General features: G+C 36.5%; 2 protein-coding genes across 3 annotated transcripts; both read right to left on the bottom strand.

The window, feature by feature from the left end:
- Nucleotides 1-203: 203 nt before the first annotated feature.
- On the bottom strand, nucleotides 204-975 carry LOC109817027 (basic helix-loop-helix (bHLH) DNA-binding superfamily protein). Its single transcript, XM_020382223.3, has one exon. The coding sequence runs from the start codon at nucleotides 928-930 to the stop codon at nucleotides 346-348; it is 585 nt and encodes a 194-aa protein (XP_020237812.2). The 5' UTR covers nucleotides 931-975; the 3' UTR covers nucleotides 204-345.
- A 4,013-nt stretch (nucleotides 976-4,988) lies between these two features.
- Nucleotides 4,989-20,680, bottom strand: LOC109817031 (histone-lysine N-methyltransferase ATXR3). Of its 2 annotated transcripts, none has more exons than XM_020382229.3 (20): nucleotides 20,351-20,680; nucleotides 17,767-20,144; nucleotides 17,556-17,612; nucleotides 14,680-15,831; nucleotides 13,953-14,323; nucleotides 13,321-13,866; nucleotides 13,131-13,231; nucleotides 11,583-12,621; nucleotides 11,392-11,463; nucleotides 10,584-10,694; nucleotides 10,374-10,474; nucleotides 8,531-8,630; nucleotides 8,335-8,430; nucleotides 7,794-7,961; nucleotides 7,578-7,703; nucleotides 7,395-7,448; nucleotides 6,671-6,918; nucleotides 6,465-6,573; nucleotides 6,057-6,359; nucleotides 4,989-5,436 (listed from the first exon to the last, which is right to left on the bottom strand). In XM_020382229.3, exons 2-20 carry the CDS (start codon nucleotides 20,024-20,026, stop codon nucleotides 5,260-5,262), a joined length of 7,191 nt encoding a protein of 2,396 aa, XP_020237818.1. In that variant the 5' UTR covers nucleotides 20,027-20,144; nucleotides 20,351-20,680; the 3' UTR covers nucleotides 4,989-5,259. The 2 variants fall into 2 exon arrangements, with proteins under 2 accessions (XP_020237818.1, XP_020237817.1); XM_020382228.3 differs by having other exon boundaries at nucleotides 13,953-14,326; nucleotides 20,351-20,678.
- Between the last annotated feature and the right edge of the window lie 544 nt (nucleotides 20,681-21,224).

Below are 21,224 nucleotides of genomic sequence, written 5' to 3'. Positions count from 1 at the left end.
TTTATCTTTAATAAAAGCACGTATTTGAGTTTCACTCCATTGTTTAATGATATCACTATGTTGTTTTTCAGTACTATAAAGCAGAAAACGTCGACTTCATTTAATCTGTTTATTTTACGGGTCTGTTTTAACAAGGCAAATAGCGCATTAGTAGAGATTGGGCCTGTTAAAAGGCCATCATAGAACACGTAAAAGGTTGGGAGTTAGCAGCTAATGAAAGCCCAAAATATAGGTAGAGACTAGTTTCAATATTCAAACAGTAGAGGAAATGGTGAAGCAAAACAAGTATAGTAAATGTGTAGTAAAGAGTAGAGCAACATTGTAAGCGTAAACTAAAGCAAAAGGCTAAGAAAAAGAAAGTGAGTGTGAGTTGAAGAGAGTTTTGGAGGCAGAGGCTGCAAGTGCCAACCTCCTTTCGGAGAGTTTCCTAAGCAAAGACAACTGTTCGAGGGAGAAAACGCAGAAGCCTTGGGAGTAGAGCATGGTTTGGGCAACGGGGGAGTTGACGAGAACCTGAAGGAGCTGGGTGCGGTTGAGGCTCTGGAAAACGCCGCCGTTTTGGAGAAGGAAGGGCGTGTTGTTGGAGGCGGAGGTGGAGGGCATGGAGTGGAGGACGCGTAATTGGGCCTGCAAGAACTTCACGTACTTATAGGCCTCTTCTAGGAGCGTGGCCTGGTCCATTTTCTTGTCCCAGGGCATCAGCTTCTGCAGGCACCGCGTCTTCTCGCTCAGCTTCTGCCTCCGCTGCCGCGCCAGGTTGCTCTGCGGAATCACCACGCGCTGCCGCTTCTGCTCCCGCCACTCCACTTCCTCGGTTAGAGACGCCAACGTCGGCAACCCCTCCCCCAATATGGAAGGGTTCAGATTCAGAGACAGAAGAGACTGCAGGCTCACGTTCGACAACATCGCCTCCTCCTCGCCGGAAAACATCGCATCGCTACTTATCTCTCTCACTCAATCACAATCACAATATATATAGGGTGAGCCAGAGAGAGAGAGAAACAAATTATTTCTCTATTTTTAATTTAACTTATTTATTATGAATTATGAATTTTAAAATAATAGTAATACACCTTACACGTGGACGATGAAGGATGGGTCCGTACAGAGAGAGACAATTGTGACAGTGTGTGTGTGCGCGCGCGTTTCCCTTTGTTTGTTTGTTCGTTTCGTTCTCTCTGCTCTCTCTGTTGCTAATTTTGTCCGTTTCCCCTTTGTCCTTTTCTGTCATTATGTCATCCAAATTGTTGAAGAAACTTATACGTTCACAGCGCATATCATCACTCTTATTGCATTTCTTTTTCATCGCTCCTCATCTTTGTCTTGTTGCAGGACCATGGATAATCAACAACTTCATCCACATTCACACATTCTTCCAATCACAATGATTTTGCAACATATTAACTCAAGCATGAGTGTTGTGTGGGGGAGGTTAATTATTATATAAAAAGTTTAGCACAATATACAAATAAAAAGGAAAAATATTATTATGAAAACTTCATGTAATATAACCCTATATTGTGTACAAGCCGTTTGATTTTTAACTTAATTTTGAATACAAATTTAACTTCTGTGTTGAGCTAAGATTCAAACATCACGAGCTATATGATGTCATTATAAAGAAGAAAAATAGAATATCAATAATTATGCTTGACAAGACTACGTGATCTAATTTTTAAAAGTGTGCATATTATTCACATTCATTAAATGTGGTCTTACATGCGAGTGTTGTTTTATATTTTGAAAACTGTGATTAATTTTCTACTAAACGAAAACGATCCATGTTACACTTGTGAAAGTAAAAAAGAAAACTTACTACATATTTATGTTTTTAATAGTTGTTCTAATTCGTCCAAGATATGATTTAGAAGAGAATAAAGTTTTTTAAAAGAAAATGTTGTTTTTTCATGTTATCAAAGAACCAACTAAAAAAGGACAAATGTTCTTAGAATAGTGAGAACCATAAAGACGATGTACGAAAGCAATAACTTCATAAAGGGATATAAGAGGGAGAGAGAGTAGTTTTAAAATAGCAGACGCACAAAAAGCAAAAGCTAGCGTGAAAAAGTATCATTAAAGAAAAACAAATATTGAATAAAATATTATGAAACGGAGATAATTGGCCGGTTCATGTGTTTTATTAAAAATAGTGGCCCATAGAAAAGTCGAGGTATGTAATGTCTATTCAATAAGATATAATTACCAAAAATCATCAATAATATATAGCTTATATTTCATCAATTTACGTTGCAACAAATAAATAAGAACAAAATTCTGTAGAAAAGCGATAGAAATAGTATGAATTTGCACTGGTGGTGCGCGTGTGTGGCTTAACACGTGCTTAACGTACTGTCAGATAATGAGTGAGGGGTCAGAGTTGTATATCATATACTACCATTCAGCATTCTTCTTTGTCTCAAATAAAACCATGCATACAATTATACTAATTCATGCCATGCAATCATTTAATTCTGCTTCGTTTGTTGTTATAAAGTGAAGCAACTTGTCCCTCCATGAATTGCCTCTCCAGACAAACTCCGACACGTGAATGTCAGATGTTCCTATATATAGGCTAAGCTTTAGATTAAAAAAGAAAGAAGTAATCACTCATGTTAACAACATATTACAGATAATGAACCTGGTCATATTATGAAAGGGCAATAGAGTTGAACTAACTTAACAAATTAATTGTTGCTTGAGGAGTACATGTTTGGATATACAATTAGATAATGAAAACCAAATCAACAAAGGAGCCTCGACTCTCTTTCACTTTGGTGCCTATAATCTTTAGGCCAGAAACGAATTACAATGTCTCCTCTAGGCTCTGAGGGTGCCATCAACACAGGCAACCTTTACCGGCCACGAGCTGCAACAGGTTTGTCTCTTCTAATCTGATTTACTGATCACAACTGTGATGACTGACTAATAACAACAAGCTCTAGCACTGTAACATTGTGTTGCTTCATTTATGTTGCTCTGATCCTGTGTTTGCTCTGTTCTCATCATGCATAACACATCGTGTATAATGTCTATAAAATGAGATGATTTTTTTACTGATTTAATAGAAAATAAAAAAATAATTAAAACGTATATCTATAAAATGATATAAATAATTATCTTTAAATAGAAATAAGTTATAAAAAAAATAATATAGTTATATAAGATATGCAAGTATTTTAAATTTTCTGTTCTTTTATTATAACATTCTTTGGAATTAGGAAATAATTAATATTGGTAGCATACTTTCAACGACAATTCTAAGTACGGTTAAGGTGAATAATGGCTTAGGGTCCCATCCTTAGAAGGATACTGATTTTTTTTAGCATATAAATATAAAAATAAATTTTAAGTAATTAAATTATATAAGTAAATCATTGTTATAAAAAAATTAACCAACAATAATTAATTAATTGATATGTGTTTTTCAATAAAAATCTATTTATATTTTATTTTCTTTAATTTCTTTTATTGTTAATAAATAAGGATCGTCTTAGAATTTTTCTCTATTTTTTCTTAATTATGATCTCTTATACTCTACTAAAATCTTAAAATTAAATTGAAAATCTTTATTTGTTAAGCATCACAAATTACTTTATGACAAGCCTCATTGTTATTTTTTTTTTTCTACCACAATAAGTTGAGAGTTCAAGGTGAAGATTTAGAAAATAAGCAATCTAAGTACACTATTGTTTTATCTCATTGTCATTTACTCATTACCCAATAATTTGAATCATAAATTATAATTTAGTTTTTTTGTTTATATTTGTCTAATCACTTGACTTTCAACATATTACAAAGAAAAGAACCCTTTGGTCATTTAAAATGAAAAAGAAATAAATAAATTAATATTAATATTGATTCTTAAAAGAGTGCTCTTGATAAATTTTTGTTAAAACACCCAATATTTTTTTTTCAAAATAATGCAAATCTAGATAATCTAGATTCTAAAGCTAAAATTTTGAGAATGAAAAATCTCACATTTTAGTTAAAAATAGTAAGAATAAAGATGATTATCATAATGAATTTAAATATTTTAATAATAAAAATTAACATATTCAAATTGGACAATCTATCGATATAATTCATTAGACATTTACAATTTAATAACACTAAATAACTTTATAAGTGATTTATAAGATAAATTACTAAAAAAGTTATTCTAAATGAGATGCCTTACAAATACTTTTAATATCTTAATAATTTTATAATAAAAAATATAAAAATAATATTTAAATAATTGAAGACACATTTTTAATTTCATGCACGGTCTTGAAAAACTGAGGGCCGGCCTGCACACTTTCATTTCCTGCCTCTTTTCTAACATCAAAATATCAAATAGTTGTACCAGCTATACATCCAAAAATATGGACACTTTTCTAACCAACCAAATGCACACGAGACAGACAGACACAGGGACAATCGTGTTAGTGTCAGAGATACCATTTCTCCGTCCGTAATGATGGTTATCAGCTACCTGATTATAAAGAGTATCACAGGTGCCAGCTCAGCACAAAAACACCAGCATCAAAGTGCAAACAAAATCCCGCCTATACAGCAAGAGCCAGTAGGACAACACAATAGAACCAACGTCACTCAGCATTCTTTCTTCAAACATCTATATTATCTACTGATGCCTGCAAACAAACTCAATTCGAATATTCCTAGTTATCACTCTGGGACCATTGACGGGGTAAATTACCCCGCAACGTTTTAGCATATAAAAGATTGCCCTATCTATGTATTTTAACATAAGATGAGAACACGATCAGCAGAAACTGCAATTTAGTTGCAGATTGCTTAGCTAAACTAGTTTTCTCTACAGGAGATGTTTTGGTTTGCGTAAGTGCCTTCCCAAGCGCAAGCTGTTGTAGACCATGACATTTTGGCTTGGTCAGCCTTTTACACTCTTTGTTAATGTCATGGATCTTTTTCTTAAAAAAATAAAAATAAATAAATAAATAAATAAAAATAAGATGAGAACACAGCAATGACTGGAATTAACCTTTCTTTTTTCTTCCTAACTTTCATTTCATATTACATAAGTATAAAACAATGCCCTACAATCAAATGAATTACAAATCAATGGCCAAGAAAAACTGTACACAAGAATGACTGAAAAGCGGTACAAGGAATGACGCTTTTGGATTTAATAATTACAGACCCCCTCCACGCTAAAACAGGCAGGCAGTTCTGAATGATGAACCATTCCATATCTAAAACCAGGTGTTTTATCGAGTGTGCTCCAAACCATGCAAAATTTTAACGATCCCACATGGCCTGGAATATGGCAGGTCTGTGCTTCAACCAATGAATCATCTCCCTGTCCAGTGGAGAGTTATTTACTACAGCATCTAGCATTGGGCTACCAAAGAATTTAGGAAAACTTTTGAATGACCATATCCGATCTTTGGGCCAAGACCTCTGCGGCTGCTTCTCCTGGATAAACAAAATAGATGATAATCATTAATCATCAATATCAAACACAGGAAATCAGAAAAAGAACGTATCACAGGGGTAGCTTTAAGCATGTCATTCCTAACAGTCTGTTCAAAAAGCTACTTAAATAAAGGATCCAGATCGGATTGAGGCTCATAGAAGCAGATCTGAGATGGACAGCATCAGAAGACAACGAGGCTGTGCATGAGGTTACTTAACTCGCATCTAAGACGTCCTTTCCTCAATTGAGATTCTCAAGCCCCCTGATTTGCTCTCGGATAATCTCAAGAGAAGCTGCTTGTTGCAGAAGATATCTAGTGGTAGATAGATGTGATATCTAAAAAAACAAAGGATCTTGATACAAGCCTATCAGCCTATCATTTTAACATTGGCTCGGTACCTCGCCTAATGGAACAAAGCTTGCTTGTTATTGATCAGTTTAGCATCATTTCGCCTACTGGGATAAGTTGTTCAGTTATTCTTGGCAGAACCCTATCTTTTTAGGTAAACTTCATCCAATGGATAGACAGTTCCTATTTGTTATTTCCTAAATACAGAGTCAACATACATAGCATGAAAACACAATAACTTGGAAGAATATATTAAAAAAAAACACTAACCATTTTAGCCAGCATAGATCTGACTGTCCTTGGACCATAAACACAATGCCGTGATGGCTTCTGAGCCTTGGCATAAAAGGAACTGATGTCTGGTAAAGACAAGCAACCCCTGCTGGCTCTAGCCAAGTTACGATCTGGATCTGCATTACTCTGGTTATGCCAAAATATCAGCTGCCCTAAACAATAATTTTCACCATATATCTTTCGGTACTCTTGAAATTCTGCTCCCAACTTGTTAGTGTACTTGGGACCTAAGTCAAGTGGACTAATATAGACAGGGGGTGACGTAATGGTTTGATAATTCTGCAGGGTAAAAAATAAAGTCTTCAGATTGCAAATTTAAATTTTAAAATGACAAGAAAAATTTAACCGCACCACAAAGCTTAGTATTGGCAGCAGAAAACATACCCGTATACTAAAGAAGTACTTGGTATAAGCATAAATATGGATTAAGTCAGCAGCAGCATCATGCCGACATTTATATGTACAAGAAAGATTTCGGACCTCATCCCTCAACCTTTGAAAATGGGAGAGAAGTAAATTGTAAAGATTGAGTTCCACACTTCCACCAGGTTAAAATAAACATAGACCAACTAGATGTGCGACCCACTTACCATAACAGAGATTTCCGAAGCTCTTTTTGAATATCTCCAGAATTTGAAGGATCATGAGCATGAATTTTAAACTTGAGATCATTCAAGACGTCTTCTTCAACATGAGGAGCTATGCACTGAAGAAGCTCTTCAACAAATGAACCCTCTCCTTTCCAGAGGAAGGAAACAGTTGCTTCAGGACTGAGCTTCTCAAGAGGAGGTGGTGCTTTCCGGGGATCACCAAAAATACATCTCATAACATACCTTACCTGTAATACCCCATCAAAAATTAGCATTGTCTCTGAACTACAGAAAGCAAAATTAATGGGCAAACTGATGATTTACAATGAGATAATACTGTCAGAAAGTGTTGTCAGCTGTTGAGTTCAAAATACACAGATTTGTGAATTATTGAAATGCAAATGCTTGACATACATTAGACGATATAAAATTATTGACCATCAAGCAATTGCCATACCATGCAACTTCTTTATTTTAACAGCATCAGCTCAGTCATTAATTTGTTAACAACAAGCCAATACCAAAAGCATTAGTCTTTACCATTTATCCTTTATGACAATGTTTTAATTCCAAAGTGTTTTTCTTCTTATCAACATTTAAAACTAGCGGAAACAAAGACTATGAGACTATAGATTATCAATCCACTGTTACAAGAATGGTATGTGCCTCCATTAGGAAGAGAGGGAGAATGTTACTCAGTTTTGATGGAAGAGAGAAAAATCACCTTATCAAGAGTGACAGCAAGATTCTGAAGCCTTTGGTTGTATACACCCTCAGCCTGAATCATACAAAAGATGGGACAAAGGGAATAAACGTTTGAATGAAAAATGAGACTACAACATTACAAACGTCATCTCATGATAATAAAGTAGACAAAGGAAAGTACACGAACAGACAGAAAGCATACCTGAACCTCAGCATCACTCCTTTCAACTTCAAGACATATATCTGAAAAATATTTTCTTTTTTCTTCCAGATTATGCTTTAGAATTTCTTCAGGAAGTTTTGTTCTTTCAAAATTGATGAATCTCACCTTCACCAAAGCATATATTTTAGGAAAAACTGATACACAACAACCATAAAAACAGAAAATATTGGTAACAATGCAGATGAAGGCACATACAAGGCGAGCCGCATAAGCAACAAGCCAATCTGGCAGGCCTCCAAGCAAACAACTGCCTAAACCAGCTCTTCCCAGGTCATAATAGTCCTCTTCAGACACGGAATTTAATTCACAAGCTTCTAGCATCAAATAATGCCGATCAAGAATTCCATGAGAGTCCTTCAGAACCTGAGAAAAACAGACAACATATTCCAGTCAGAAGATAAAGTAACCAAATTACACAACCAATCTCTTAAGAAATTTTCAATAATAGAAACTATATTATTTTACTTTCTAAAGTAACAACCCAAGTCAGGCTTTCATGCGAAAAATACTATCAAGTACTGACATGCAATGCAAGAATGTCCAGTAATTCCCCTTAAGAGTTATTAGCACGTGGGTTTGGATCTAACTCGATCCTGTAAAATCAACTTGTAAGGTAAAGATTACTCCCTAATTATATATTTTATTTGACTTTATCTCTAGCAAGGTAGAGAGAATATCTGTCAGCTTTAATATTTTCTGAGCACCTATAAGTAAAAAATTTCCTCCAAGTCCAAACCTTTTGGAAAGCCCCTTCACCAGTCAGATTCAAATAGCTCCCACGGCATACTTGGCTTCCACACAAACAAACTGATGCTTCATACTCCTCCTTGCTCTACAGTAAAATGGAAGGTACTCGTTAGACAAAGACATACTGAAGATACATTTATCTCATGGAATAGAATACATAAAAGTCAGCAGGTAACTGAACAAACCTCTGTTACAGAGTTGTAGTCGAAAGTGATCTCCTCACCATGCTGAATTTTACGAACACTATAAATACCAATTTGATATTGACCATCAACAGCAGTAACCCTAAAAAAAATAGTGAAAATAAAAGATAATTAACAGAAATGATATAACATATAAAAACTGCAACAAAAGGATTGCAACCTAGTAATCTAATCCTAAGCTAACCAATAAATAACCCCGAGCCATTGCTAGCAACAAATTTGAGATAAAATATAAAGTGTCTGTTGGTCAAATCTCAAAGTCATGTCAAAATATAAAAACTTAAATACAATTTTTGTATTTTGTATGCTTGGTCCTTCAGCACCATTTTTGCCACAGCAAGCCAAGGGACATAAAAGAAATGGAAGATCTATTAACCAACTAGTTGAATTTTCTTGTCAAAGGCAACCTAGAAACTTTACTTGCACGGAAGAAACTAGATGAGTAATTTCACCTTAAATTTCATAAGTGACATCATTTACAACTGAATATCCACTAGGATCATTACACCTTAAATGAACACAAGTACTTCTTTATCCCTTTGATAAGATCTTTTAGGTCCCCCTCCATTTCAATGTTGAAGTACTAGTCATTTGTGTTTTGTTGCTATTCTACCAATGAATATTCCCCACACCAAATGACCAGAATAAAGAAAGAAGAATCCAGAAAACCTAAGACAGTAATGACAAAGGCATTTATAAAGCCCATCCAAAACAGACACATTGTAGAACAAAACAAGACAGGAGATTGGGGGGAAAAGAAGTCCAGGAAACAATAACATATGAAGCAAAAATTTTGCATGTTGAGTTAAATCTGAATCTGGTAGTGATGATTCCGTATAAGCAATCAGGCATTTAAGTTCTTATTAGGAAATAAGCATAATTGCATTTTTGGTCCTTCTAGATGTGTGATTTTGTTTGCCAAGTTCTTGTATAGTAAATCAAGTCTATATATATTTCAAAATAAACAAATTTGATCCTCTTGTCCATTTTTTTAACAAAAAGTAAAATCTTATTTTCTATTCAAATAATTGGGGATTTACAATTGATATGGGATATGTAATAAATTTAAAAGTTTGGAAGCCAAAAATTTAGTAAAAAAATTGATACTATAGTTTGAAGAAGAAAATTTAGGATTTTTTTTCATATGAAATTTGATATTTTGGTTGGTGAGTTGTAAATGAAAGGATATCCAAAACAATTCAATTTTTGTAAATAAAAAATGAGAATTTGAGTGATTTTAAATAGAAGGGAAGTGATGAAACAATTAAAAAAAAAAATAGGAGATTAAATTTGATGAAAACTTAGAGTGACAAAAAAATCACACATTAAGTCATTAACCATAGTAGAGAGACTAAAAGTTTTCAACAATAATGAATCGAAAAGGAACTATGGCAATGACACAACAACATTAAAATTGAGTTTAACATGCTAAAATAAATAGTTGATCATCAACAACTACCACAATATTAAACTGCCTTCCTATGCCAGATGCAGACCATGATGGGCCCCAAGCAGTAACAACCTTTTTCAAAAGTCGGGAAGAATCAACCAGATTACAGAATAATGGAAGAAGATAATGATATAATATCTACAATGATAACATTCATGATTGTAAGTTGTAACAACCCAAAAGAAAATCATGATTGTATTTGGTAAATAGATAATTATTATCTTTCATGCACATGTGACTCCCCCAAAATGCACAAAATGCACTAAAATAGCAAACAAATTGTTTTTCAAGCAAGAGAACTAATATCCGGGAGCTGGGAAAGTTGGCAAATATATTAGTAAGAACCATATATAACATTAATGATAAACAACTTACTTGGCTTCACAATTGGGTCGGCAAGAATGACATATTCGACTGGCATAATTAGCCATGTGCATGGCATCAACAACAACTAAATCATACCCGTAAGCATCACCCTGTCATGAAAAATGTTATGATTGGATCAGTATAGAATGAAGGTGGACAAACCATATCAAGTTAAACATCATAAAGTCGATATTTTCATTATTTTGACGGGACAGACACCTTTGGCCTCTCAAGGTAGATGTTATAGAACTCTGGCGCTGGATCTTTACTATCTTTCTGCAGAGATCGAATCCCATCTTGTTTCTCAAACCACTTCCAAACAGGATAAACCTGTCACAACAATGTTGCAGAAATCATAATGCCTCACCAACACAAAATCATATAAGCATATGATGCTGCATACTAAATTACTAAAATGGATAGCCTCATGTGCAGAAGATACACTGGAGAAGAGCACAATATCAAAAGAACAAACACCTATATCTACAAGTATTTTGAATGAAACATTCTATACAAAACCTTAGTTGGCCACTTTAGAAATAGTTAAAACCCCTAAGGCTAGCTAGAAAAGTTGAGGATCTAATAGGCCACAATTTGTAATTTTGTTATAGGCACAAATCAGAGATTTATAGCATACTTAATATGCTGTACATGCAAAAGCTAGAAATGTCAAGGTGTGTACTACAGAGTAAATCATTACCAGTTTAATCACAATAGAGAATACAGAATAACTGGTGCAATGACATTATGTGCATATATAAAATACAGAAATGTATAGATTTGTACTTTTGCAGAGAATAGGTCAACACTGGTTTAATCATGCTAGAGATACAGAACAAATCATTTGTGAGCACAGTTTTCTATTAACTCTATAGATGGATCTTCTCTTAAATATTTAACAATACATTGGAAACCTGCATTTAGTCAAAAGTAGAAGAAAGCACAGATAAACATACAACTTGCAAATTAAATAATCAAAAGAAGAAGAAGCATGGATAAAATTCCATGAACATATATGAAGCCATACCTCTCCCAGAAACTCCACAACAAAATCATCTTCGGCAAAGCCTTCTTCCTTGTTGCAAACAACACCAAGTCCCTGCATGATCCATCCCAACAAATAATAATTCAACAGCAAACAAACACAGATGACAGTGCACTTAGAACTAGTGGAAGATAAGTGTTAAATTGTAGTTAACTAACAGAAAAGGCATATACCTTCCTATACGCTACATATTTGTCATCTGGACGACTGTCCATGGCCTTTAGAATACCTTGACACATTTTAACCATTCTCACATCACAATTCTCCTCAGCAAGTCTTTTAATATCTTCAATAACAGATCGCAATGGGTAGCTCATTGGAGTGCTTCCAGTTCCAGTAAAATTCCTAACTTGCATATTCAATGTTCGAAGAAGTATGTCTTCTATAAAGACATGCTTATCCTGCAGAGACCAATCTAACTCCTCTGGCATAGAATCAAGTAAAAGATTGTGCGTATAAGGATCAATTCCATAAACTTCTTGCTCAATAACCTCGTTTCCTAGCTGCTTTCTAGGTTTGTAATCTTTTACTTCAGGAAGTTCCATATCTGACTCCTCAGTGCCATTCTTTTGTGCGTTCAGCTTCTCAGCATAGTCATCTGGTAATGAAACCCTCATCTTTCTTTGTACATCCTCCTCATCAGCTACAATGCAATACTGATCAATGACTTTATACTTCCTGGTAACCGGAGGAACCAGACTTGCTTTTGTCATGCGAGCACCCCACTCTCGATCATCAGTTATAAAACCCAACTCTTCCTCAGACGTAAAGTATCCATCCCCTCTTGACTCCCTAATTAGACTTTCTGAATGTACTTCTCGATCACTTCCACTGTCGGAGGTTGTAGTATCACTGTCACTCTTGCCATCTTCACAAGACTTGTCCAGATCATCATCAGATGTTTCACTCTCTGAGTCCATAGATTTCTTGTTCAACCTTGATAAGCGCCTCCTAATTTCTCGATCAGAGGTATATTCCACATTATCCAAACCATGTGTTCCATTACTCCTATACTTCCTTTCATTCACCAATCTATGCTTCTTATACTTTGACAAAGTAGAGCATGATACAGCAGGCAAGTCATTGTCCCATGATTTCAGTAACGCATTTCTGTCATGCACAGATTTAGAACTCTCTTCCAGCCGTGTTGCAAGCTGAATAAACAATGTGATGATATGATTCATGTCGCTGGCATCACCCCGATTCTTCACTCTGTAAGCAATAATAAATTAAAATTAAACATAAATATTGGGTGAAAAATACAAGACAAATGTGGGTAGTTGGATGAAACAATCATTTTTAATGACCCAAGAAACATGAGATAAATGAACGAATCCATAAACACCTAAACAGAGGCAACTGCAACATGCAATATGTAAATTTTGAAGAAAATATATCATGATGCAAAACAACCACGATATATGCAAACCCACCAAGTTAAGCATAGATGAAAGATAACTACAATTGCAAAGCAGTAGAGCTTATGCATACACCTGAGAATCAAACAAGAACCTCCATGGCAAGAACATACATTACTCAATCAGGACTTTGACAAAATTATGACAAAAAAAAGGGTCTTTGTATTCTTGTCATCATAAACTAATAAGCCCTATCATATTCAGTTCAATGTGTCCAACAACAACTATAATATAACCCTGGCATCAGAAAAAAGTGGAGGAACAATCACCCCCTGAAAAAGGCAAAAGAGATAGAGAACTTACTTTATTGCATCACGGCACATTCTACTTATGTCCTCTTTCACAGAATTCAACCCACGGTTACTGTAATAACCACTTTTCATTTTAACCTCAATTTCTGCAACCTATTAACAAAGAAACAATAACCCAAAAGAAATCATGAGTAACAAAGCAGAACTTCATTATATGACATTAAAATAATTCTGCACAGTACCTTGGGCACAAAAAAGTCACAAGTGTTTGTCTTCATAATTTCCCTAAGCCTTGAAGCAAGGAATTCTTCCATCCTCTTATAACCGCTTTCAGATTTCTTGATTGCCCAACGTCTTGTCCGAGCATCCCTAGAGAGAATGGAGGAGGACTTTCTAGCATCATATAGTTTTGACCGCTTGTACAAGTTTTGACGGAATAATTGCTTGGTATCTCTCTTATCCACACTATCAAAGTAATCCTTCAATTGACCAAAATCATCTAAACCTAAACTGCTGGATTTGGAAACATACAAGGTTTGCTCTGTAATATGTTTAAGACTTCTAATTTTATAAGGCTCCTCTGCAAGTTTAGTCAAGTGTGAACTTCGGCTCTTGATCCATTTCACATTGGAAAATTTAAGAGTCAGATCTCCAAACTGGTTGCAGCCTCTAATGTCTATTGTAAATAAACCAGGAAATGAAAGAATAATTTTCTCAAGCATTTCAGCCGTAATATTGACACAACCCCTTAGAATAATAGAATTGATCTTGTCATTATCATAAGCATTCTGCAAACAAATAATCAGATTAGAGGAGGACGAAGAATGAGAAATATTACTGAAAATGTGAATTGCCAAATATATATCAAACCTACCAAAATGTTCCACAACATGGTATCGGTGCAGGAATGACCTAAGGATGACAAATTGACCTGTATTGACACTTCTTTATAAAACCCTACAGCAGCTCTCCAGCGCTTGCAAGTCATTGCAGCAAAACCAAGGGACTTCAAATCAGATCTCAAAAAATGGAAAACCCGTGCTAACACACAACCATCCAAAAGGCCCCAGCTTCCCACATCATTATCAGTAATACCAATTTCTTCTTCAGGGAAAGTAGCATCACCACATAGATCCTCAAAAGTGGATTCATCCTTCTCGACAGTAACATCACCATCTTCAAAATCACTGTTGTCTTCACTATCATCAACCAGCATTCGGGCCCTTTTGGAAGCATGTACATCACCTTCTAAAATTTACATGTCCCAACACATGCAAAACAAGAAAATAAATTAATCAAATTAATTAGGAGACCATTTGAATCAAATTTTCTGTGATAGACCAATCTAATGCACATGCTTGCAAAGGTGCACAGCACATGACAAGACCACAAGCATTGTTCAGAAAGGTAAAGTTGCTAGCAAATGAGCTCAACTTACACAGGTCAAGCTAATACATTAGTCTAAAAGGATTCAAAGTAGTTGCCCAATCACTAATAAAAAAATGAGGTTTGAAGTATGAACAAAAAAAACAAGCTAAAAATTTATAAACGGAGTCAAGGATGAGGGGTGGACAAACCAAAAAAAAAGAACTAATCATTACCTGATTTCCAATATATTTGTTTTTCGATTTCTTTCTTTGGTTGTCTTGCATTGATCCAGGGATCCAAAACCTCATTTATAGCTGCAGCAAACTCCCGGCTTTTATATGATTTCATTACCAGTTCATGTAGCTTCCCACGAGTATAACCAACAAACTGAGGATGTAAGCTGTTAAACAAACTTGAATTAGTGTAAGGGTCACCAGATGAAACACCCTGAGTTTGCTTTGATGGAAGACCAGAACATGCACCAGAGATTGAACTGCTTTCTTGCTGGCTCGTGAGACTTCCATCAGAAGTTTCTGTTGCAGAGGTAATAGGAACCCAGAGTTTATCTCTTTTCCTAAACACACTGCAATGCTTTTTTATGATTCCTTGATCTACTAAATACTGTAGCTCCGAAAATGATGAGGGGCCCCTTTCACGCCCAGAACCATCAAGATAATACCAGTCACCCAAATGTAATTGTAACTCATGGATAGAACAGAGATGATCTTTAGGGACATTAATGAATTCCATGATCCGGTAAGAACCTTGATCACTAACAGCTTTTGACTGAGAATCTTGTTCAGTTGATGATCTCCTACTATCACTGGTTGAAGAGAAGGGCCGAGATGACCTTGAATGATGTCTTTCCTTACCCCGGGTCTTGTGGCGTGACTCAGAGACCAATGATCCCTGGTCTTTAACAACACATGCATTTATCCTGACCACAGAAAGAACATTGCCTTTCACTCCTCTCACAGAAGCAGGCTTACTTTGGACTGATCTGCTCGCAACACTGCAATCATCCCGCTCATCAGCACAGAAAGCCCATAGAGGGAGATCAAGCCTCCTGCTTTGGGAAGGAAAATACAAGTCATCTTTTTGAGGCCAACGAGGATCTTCACAACCAGACTTTGGCATTTGACATAACTGAAAACCATTATTCAGGACAAGTTTCTTCCTACAATATCTATCTTGGGCATCATCATTCCTTTTCCAGTCACCACCTTTACATGACCAATGGGTGGAAAACCAGTCACTAGAAACACCAAAGGCAAGTCCATTATCCATATCACAGGACATACTTAACTGAGATTCAGAATCTCTTGACGCTAAATCAGTACTTGAATCACAATCTTCCTTAAGGCAGGAAACACTCCAAGGAAAACCTGAACAAAGACAAAGATACTTTTGTCATGTGTCGTATAACTCTCAAGATCATATCCATTTATGTTTGAAGTTTGAACTTATCCTGATGAAGAATAAACATGATCTACAAACTAGTTTTGAGTGCATAGCCATAACAAAATGAATGAAATTGTAATTTTAAGCTCCAGATATGATGCAAAATTACAATCTGCCATGGTTTGCAATTTTTTGTTTTTAATAAAAAATCAAAGTGTGATAGTATTTGATTAATCTGATTCAATGTATAAATAAATTAAAAAAATCATTTATGACCAACCCACCAAATCAATTGCTAAGATACAAATGACATCCCAAACCACCGTACGTGACCAAAAGGGATTAATGCAAACTTTTTGTTCAATTGAGAATAAAAAAAGAACATCGAAGCGAAGCCTAAAATGAAATGTTAAGTGCCTTATTTTATAAATACTCATCAAAGCGTTTTGTAAAACATTATGAAAATAGTTAAGATTTTAGACAATAACTCCAAATGCATTTTGCTTGAAACAACATTAAGGTTTTAAATGGTGGCACGATAGTGGAGTAGCAGAGCAAAGCAAGTAAGCAACAGATTAATGACCAACCCACCATATCAATTGCTAAGATACAATGACACCAAACCACCATACACGACCAAATGGGATTAATACAAACTACTTATTCAATTGGGAAACAACAAAAGGACGGCGGAGCAAAGCGTAAAATGAAATGCAAAGTACCTGATATTTTATAAACAATGACCAAAGCATTTCGTTGACCATTAAAAAACTAGTTAAGATTTTAATCTTAGACACTAACTCCAAACGTATTTGCAGCGTAGACACAATATCAAGGTTTTAAATAGTGGTGCTATAGCAGTGTAGCAGTGCAGAGCAACCCCTGCCCGCTTCAGAAGCTGTCATAGTGGATCAGTTTATTATAGATGCTGTAGCAGGTCCAATATAGGGCTGAATAGCGGCTGCGGCGGCGCTGTGTCTTGATTCAAAAAAGCTCTCTCAACAAAGACATTAGGGCTTTTTTGAGGGGGCTATTTTTGGGATTTAATTTACTGCTGCAATAGTAGTGAATATGGTAAAGAAGATTTGGATTAGACTTGTATTTGACTTTTGTTCGTATTTACTTGTATGTTTTGTTTAAGACACCTATGACTTTTTATTTGTTAATTATGAATATCATTAATTTTGAGTAATTTTTATCATTTCTGGGGTTTACCACTATGCGCCGTTATCAAGTATTTTAAACACTTAACAACATCATTCCAAATTACAATGCACACATGTTAATGCAATAATGCTTAAATTAAAGTTTCAAATATTTATTGGTTCACAATCATGTATTACCAACAACAAAAAATGGGTCCACCTGACGGTGCACGAGCATTAAAATATCATAAACAAGAACAAGAAGCTGCTTTCCATAAATAAATTAATAAAAGACAAAACACTAGCAATGGAGAACTCCAACAATAAAAACCACAATATTGCCAGGTACTAGAAAACCAAAACAAATTGAAAATTTCCCAAAACAGGACCAACAATTTGAATATAGCACAATATATAAATGCTTCTAAAAATCAGTCAAATTTAATCGAATATGGTAATATCCTTATGAGAAATATCAAACACAGAAAACAAAACTCGTGAATTATAAGAATATGTCAATTAAAAAGATGAAAACAGACAAGAACCACAAAGCAATTACGTACCTTCATAGTCTCCCAGTCCCTCCCCTTTTGCATTTTCAAAATTCATTTGCAATGCTTCTGCAAGCATAAATAATAATAACCAAGGTGAAAAAGATGAGATAACTCAGAAAAATGGGACCAGAAGGGCCGATGGAATTGACAACAAATTCTGAGATCTATTTTCTCACTTGTTAATGAAATTCTCAAGAATATTATAGACAGAACAAAATACCTTTTATTGCCTCAAGTTCCATCCCAGGAGTGACATCATAACCCTCTAACAGATTTCTAACTCTTTCATCAATGCGGAGGTCCTCAAAAAGTTCAGGTGTAAACACACTGTCATTAGGGCATACTGGTGGCTGTGGCAAGGGGGGTAGCATTTCCTGAAGATTCTCAGGAGCAGATTGAAGAATATCTGTTGTATCTGACAAAATATTACCAGGAGCTTCAGGAGGATTTACCAGTTGGGTTATGGTATCAGACGCAATTGATGGAAATATCTGAGGTGCCAAAGGTGACACGGCATTTTCAACTGTTAACCACCTGTCACTATCCAAGTGCTTGATAAAGTGATCGGGCATTAGAACACCTTCATCAACAAGGACCTTGATGTCACACAATTTAGCAGGCCCGTTTTCTACACCACCATAGTCGAGGTAATACCATTTCCCTGATGACAAATCTGTCACCACAGGCACATGGGGAGGGGTATCACAAATGTCCATATCTTCCTCCATTGAAGGCAGTTCCTCAGGAGGTGGCTCGGAGTGAGGAGATTCTTTGTGGCTAACAGTTGGGCTGCAATTATGCTGTTCCTTTATAGGTTGACTGCAGATGTCTTTCTCAACAGACTTAATGGTATCTTGCACATTTTTATCACTTTGAGATTCTGTACTTGAACAATTTGACTCCCTTTGAATCTGCTTATCTTCATGATCCTTACAACTATTTTGGGAGTTGTGTTTTTCAATTGATAAGGTTTTACAACTTGATTCCTGGCGTCTATCTTTCCTTGTTCGGTCAAGGGGAGATGCTTCCACTAAATTTGGGGTACAGTCCCTACGATCATGACGCCGACTTCGATCTGGCGGAGACGGCTCATGCCGCCGGCTTCGATCTGGGGGTGACAGCTCATGCCGCCGACTGCGCTCTGGTGGCGACTGCTCAGCACGCATTGGACTCCTCAATTTATGATCATGCTGACGAGTTCTATCCCAGTTCCTCATATATGGAGACCTCTCACGACCATGGGGAGATTTCTCCCTGTTATACGGTGATCTGTCACGACCACAGGGAGACCGCCGCACTGGAGTGCGTTCTCTATGATCATAATACTTCCCTCGGTCTCGGGGGGACCGCTCAGAATGACCAGGGCTGCGCCCATGCTTGTCATAAGCTGCTCTGGTGGACAAAGAAGATTCATGATTCCTACTAGAATACTTGTCTGCTGGTAATTTTGAAGCATTATTATTTCTGTAAGACCGCTCTACAGAGCGACGTGAATAGTTCTCGGAATAAGCATGGCGACAACTATCATCAGAAAGCCTCCGGCTTTTCAAACCAGCATAATCTGAAGAATGCTTCCGCTCACAGCTGTCAGTATCATTGCCAAGCCTCTTCAAGCGACTTCCAGAAGAGTAATCCCGTGTATGATCCTTACCATTACTGTGTACATTCTTCTCATCATCCACAATCTTTGAACTGATCCTTACGTTCCGCTGTTGCCCATCCCACCTGGGAGAACTTTTAACATGCTGACCCCCACTTCTATTCAATTCCTTCTTTCTAAAAAAGTCATCGCCTGTATATCTGCCAGAAGAAGGTGTACTTTCACGTTCAGTTTTCCACCCTTTGTCCCTGCTTGAATGGTACCTGCGGATTCTGCTGTTATCGTAATCGCCCTTGTACCATCTATCTGGAATGAACTCTCCCTTCTCAATTTCATCCTTAATTCCTCTCCACGACCCATACTCCCCTCTCTCGGCTTCTCCTTTCCTACCACCCTTCTCAGGAATTATCTCCCCTCTTTCCACATCTTCCTTCCTCCACTTGCCAGAAGCAATCTCTCCCTTCTCCAGCTCCCTTGCCTTCCACTTCCCACTCACAATCTCTCCGTTTTCAATCTCGCCTCTCCTCGGCAGCGGCATCATCATCTCCGGCACGAACTCCCCATTCTCCAGGTCAGTTCTGGGCCACTTCAAAGTACCCAATTCACCCTCCTCCACTTCCTCTTTCTGCACCTTCTCCCCAGTACCACCGCAAACTTCACCATTCTCAACTTCGTTGCTGCTCCTCTTGCTCACTCTGTCCAACCCCAATTCGCTCTTCCTGGCTTTCATCTTCCTCCTCTCACCGTCAACAAACTTGAGCAACTTTGAATTGAAACCATTGTTCCCACTCTTGCCTCCGCAAACAACAGTCTTCTCGGCACTCGGCAACCTATCCATAATATACTGCAAAGGCATGCATGCGACGCCTCCATCGCCCATGGAAATCTCACCCTCCACGTCAGAACCTCGAAACCCTAGCAGTCCCCTCGCCCGGGGCTGTCGATGCTCATGCTGCAAATGCTTCACCTCTCTTCAATCCTCGCCCCAATTAGAAGCCCTAAATTCCACACAAAATCACGAAACGGGTTAAAACCAAAGCAAATGCGCATAATTCGCACACCGCACGCGCGAACGAACGAGAAACCTCACGTAGAAAAACATGCTTCAAGATTGGAACCGTACGAAGACACTCCATTAAAATATAGAAGGAAAATTAAAAAAACAGAAAAAGAAGAGGGAGAAGGAAGAGAAGAAGATAATTACCGAGAAAGGAAAGAAAGAAAGAAGACGATAGATCGGAGAGAAGAGCGTTGCTGTAGTTTGAATTTGGAGCGTGAGAAGATGGAAGATCGACAAGTGTGGTTTGTCGCGAGACAAATATAGGTTTAATTAGTAACAGTGTCTTCCTTCTTGGCGCTTCCTCTTTCTCTCTCTCTCTCTCTCTCTCTCTGCTGTTATATGTTCTCTTCCTTGCGTTGTGTTGTTCTTCTTGATGTTGCTCCTGGTGAAAGACGAACCAAACCTTTGTGTGAATTTCTATTTTTCTTTTGGGTGTATTTATTGGTGAAGTAAAGTACGGGAATACCCCTGGAAACGGGGAAGTGGCTATAGATTTGGGTGGGGAAAAGGGTCAGGCCCGGGTTAGTGTTTAAGATCTAAATCTTGTGTTACAGGAAACTGGTGTTGACTCAACACAAATTTCACTTGAATCCACACATATATAGGATGTAACGAACTTGGGCTGCTTCATTGGCCCATTCCATGATCCATGCTTGTTCTCCAAGATTCGAATGATAAGGGTGAAATAAATTAACATAAACACAGACATTGTTCTACCTGTTTATTTTTATATTTTGAGAAAAAAAGTAAATTTTGACAACCTGTAATAATTTCTCTTATTATACATTACTATATGTGCTATTTTAAAATTTTAATTTATTTATTTCTTGATATATACTACCTCATATGATTGAATTAAAAAATTTGTTTTATGTTTAATTCATTCAAATCATAGTCTTTAAGTTCCAGATGCATCATAGAACATGATTAAAAGGAAACCGCGTGTTTAAATCTCAGTTGCATCGTAGAATATATTTCTTCATTATGTGTTGTTTTCTTTTTTTGTTAATAAATTCAT

This window comes from Cajanus cajan, chromosome 10 (assembly GCF_000230855.2).
Source record: "Cajanus cajan strain Asha chromosome 10, NIPB_CcT2T_4, whole genome shotgun sequence".
NCBI classification, from domain to species: Eukaryota; Viridiplantae; Streptophyta; class Magnoliopsida; order Fabales; family Fabaceae; genus Cajanus; species Cajanus cajan.
The sequence above is the reverse complement of the archived record's forward strand: the minus strand, read 5'-3'. Positions and strand labels throughout refer to the sequence as shown.

What these genes read in the sequence shown, in the direction of transcription:
- LOC109817027 (XM_020382223.3), bottom strand. Translation starts at nt 930, where the DNA reads ATGTTTTCCGGCGAGGAGGAGGCGATGTTGTCGAACGTGAGCCTGCAG.
- LOC109817031 (XM_020382228.3), bottom strand. Translation starts at nt 20,026, where the DNA reads ATGGGCGATGGAGGCGTCGCATGCATGCCTTTGCAGTATATTATGGAT. An exon ending in CGACCCAATTGTGAAGCCAA is followed by an intron (nt 8,631 to 10,373) that starts GTAAGTTGTTTA and finishes TATTTTTTTTAG; the next exon opens with GGTTACTGCTGTTGATGGTC. An exon ending in GATCTATGCTGGCTAAAATG is followed by an intron (nt 5,437 to 6,056) that starts GTTAGTGTTTTT and finishes TTGTTTATCCAG; the next exon opens with GAGAAGCAGCCGCAGAGGTC.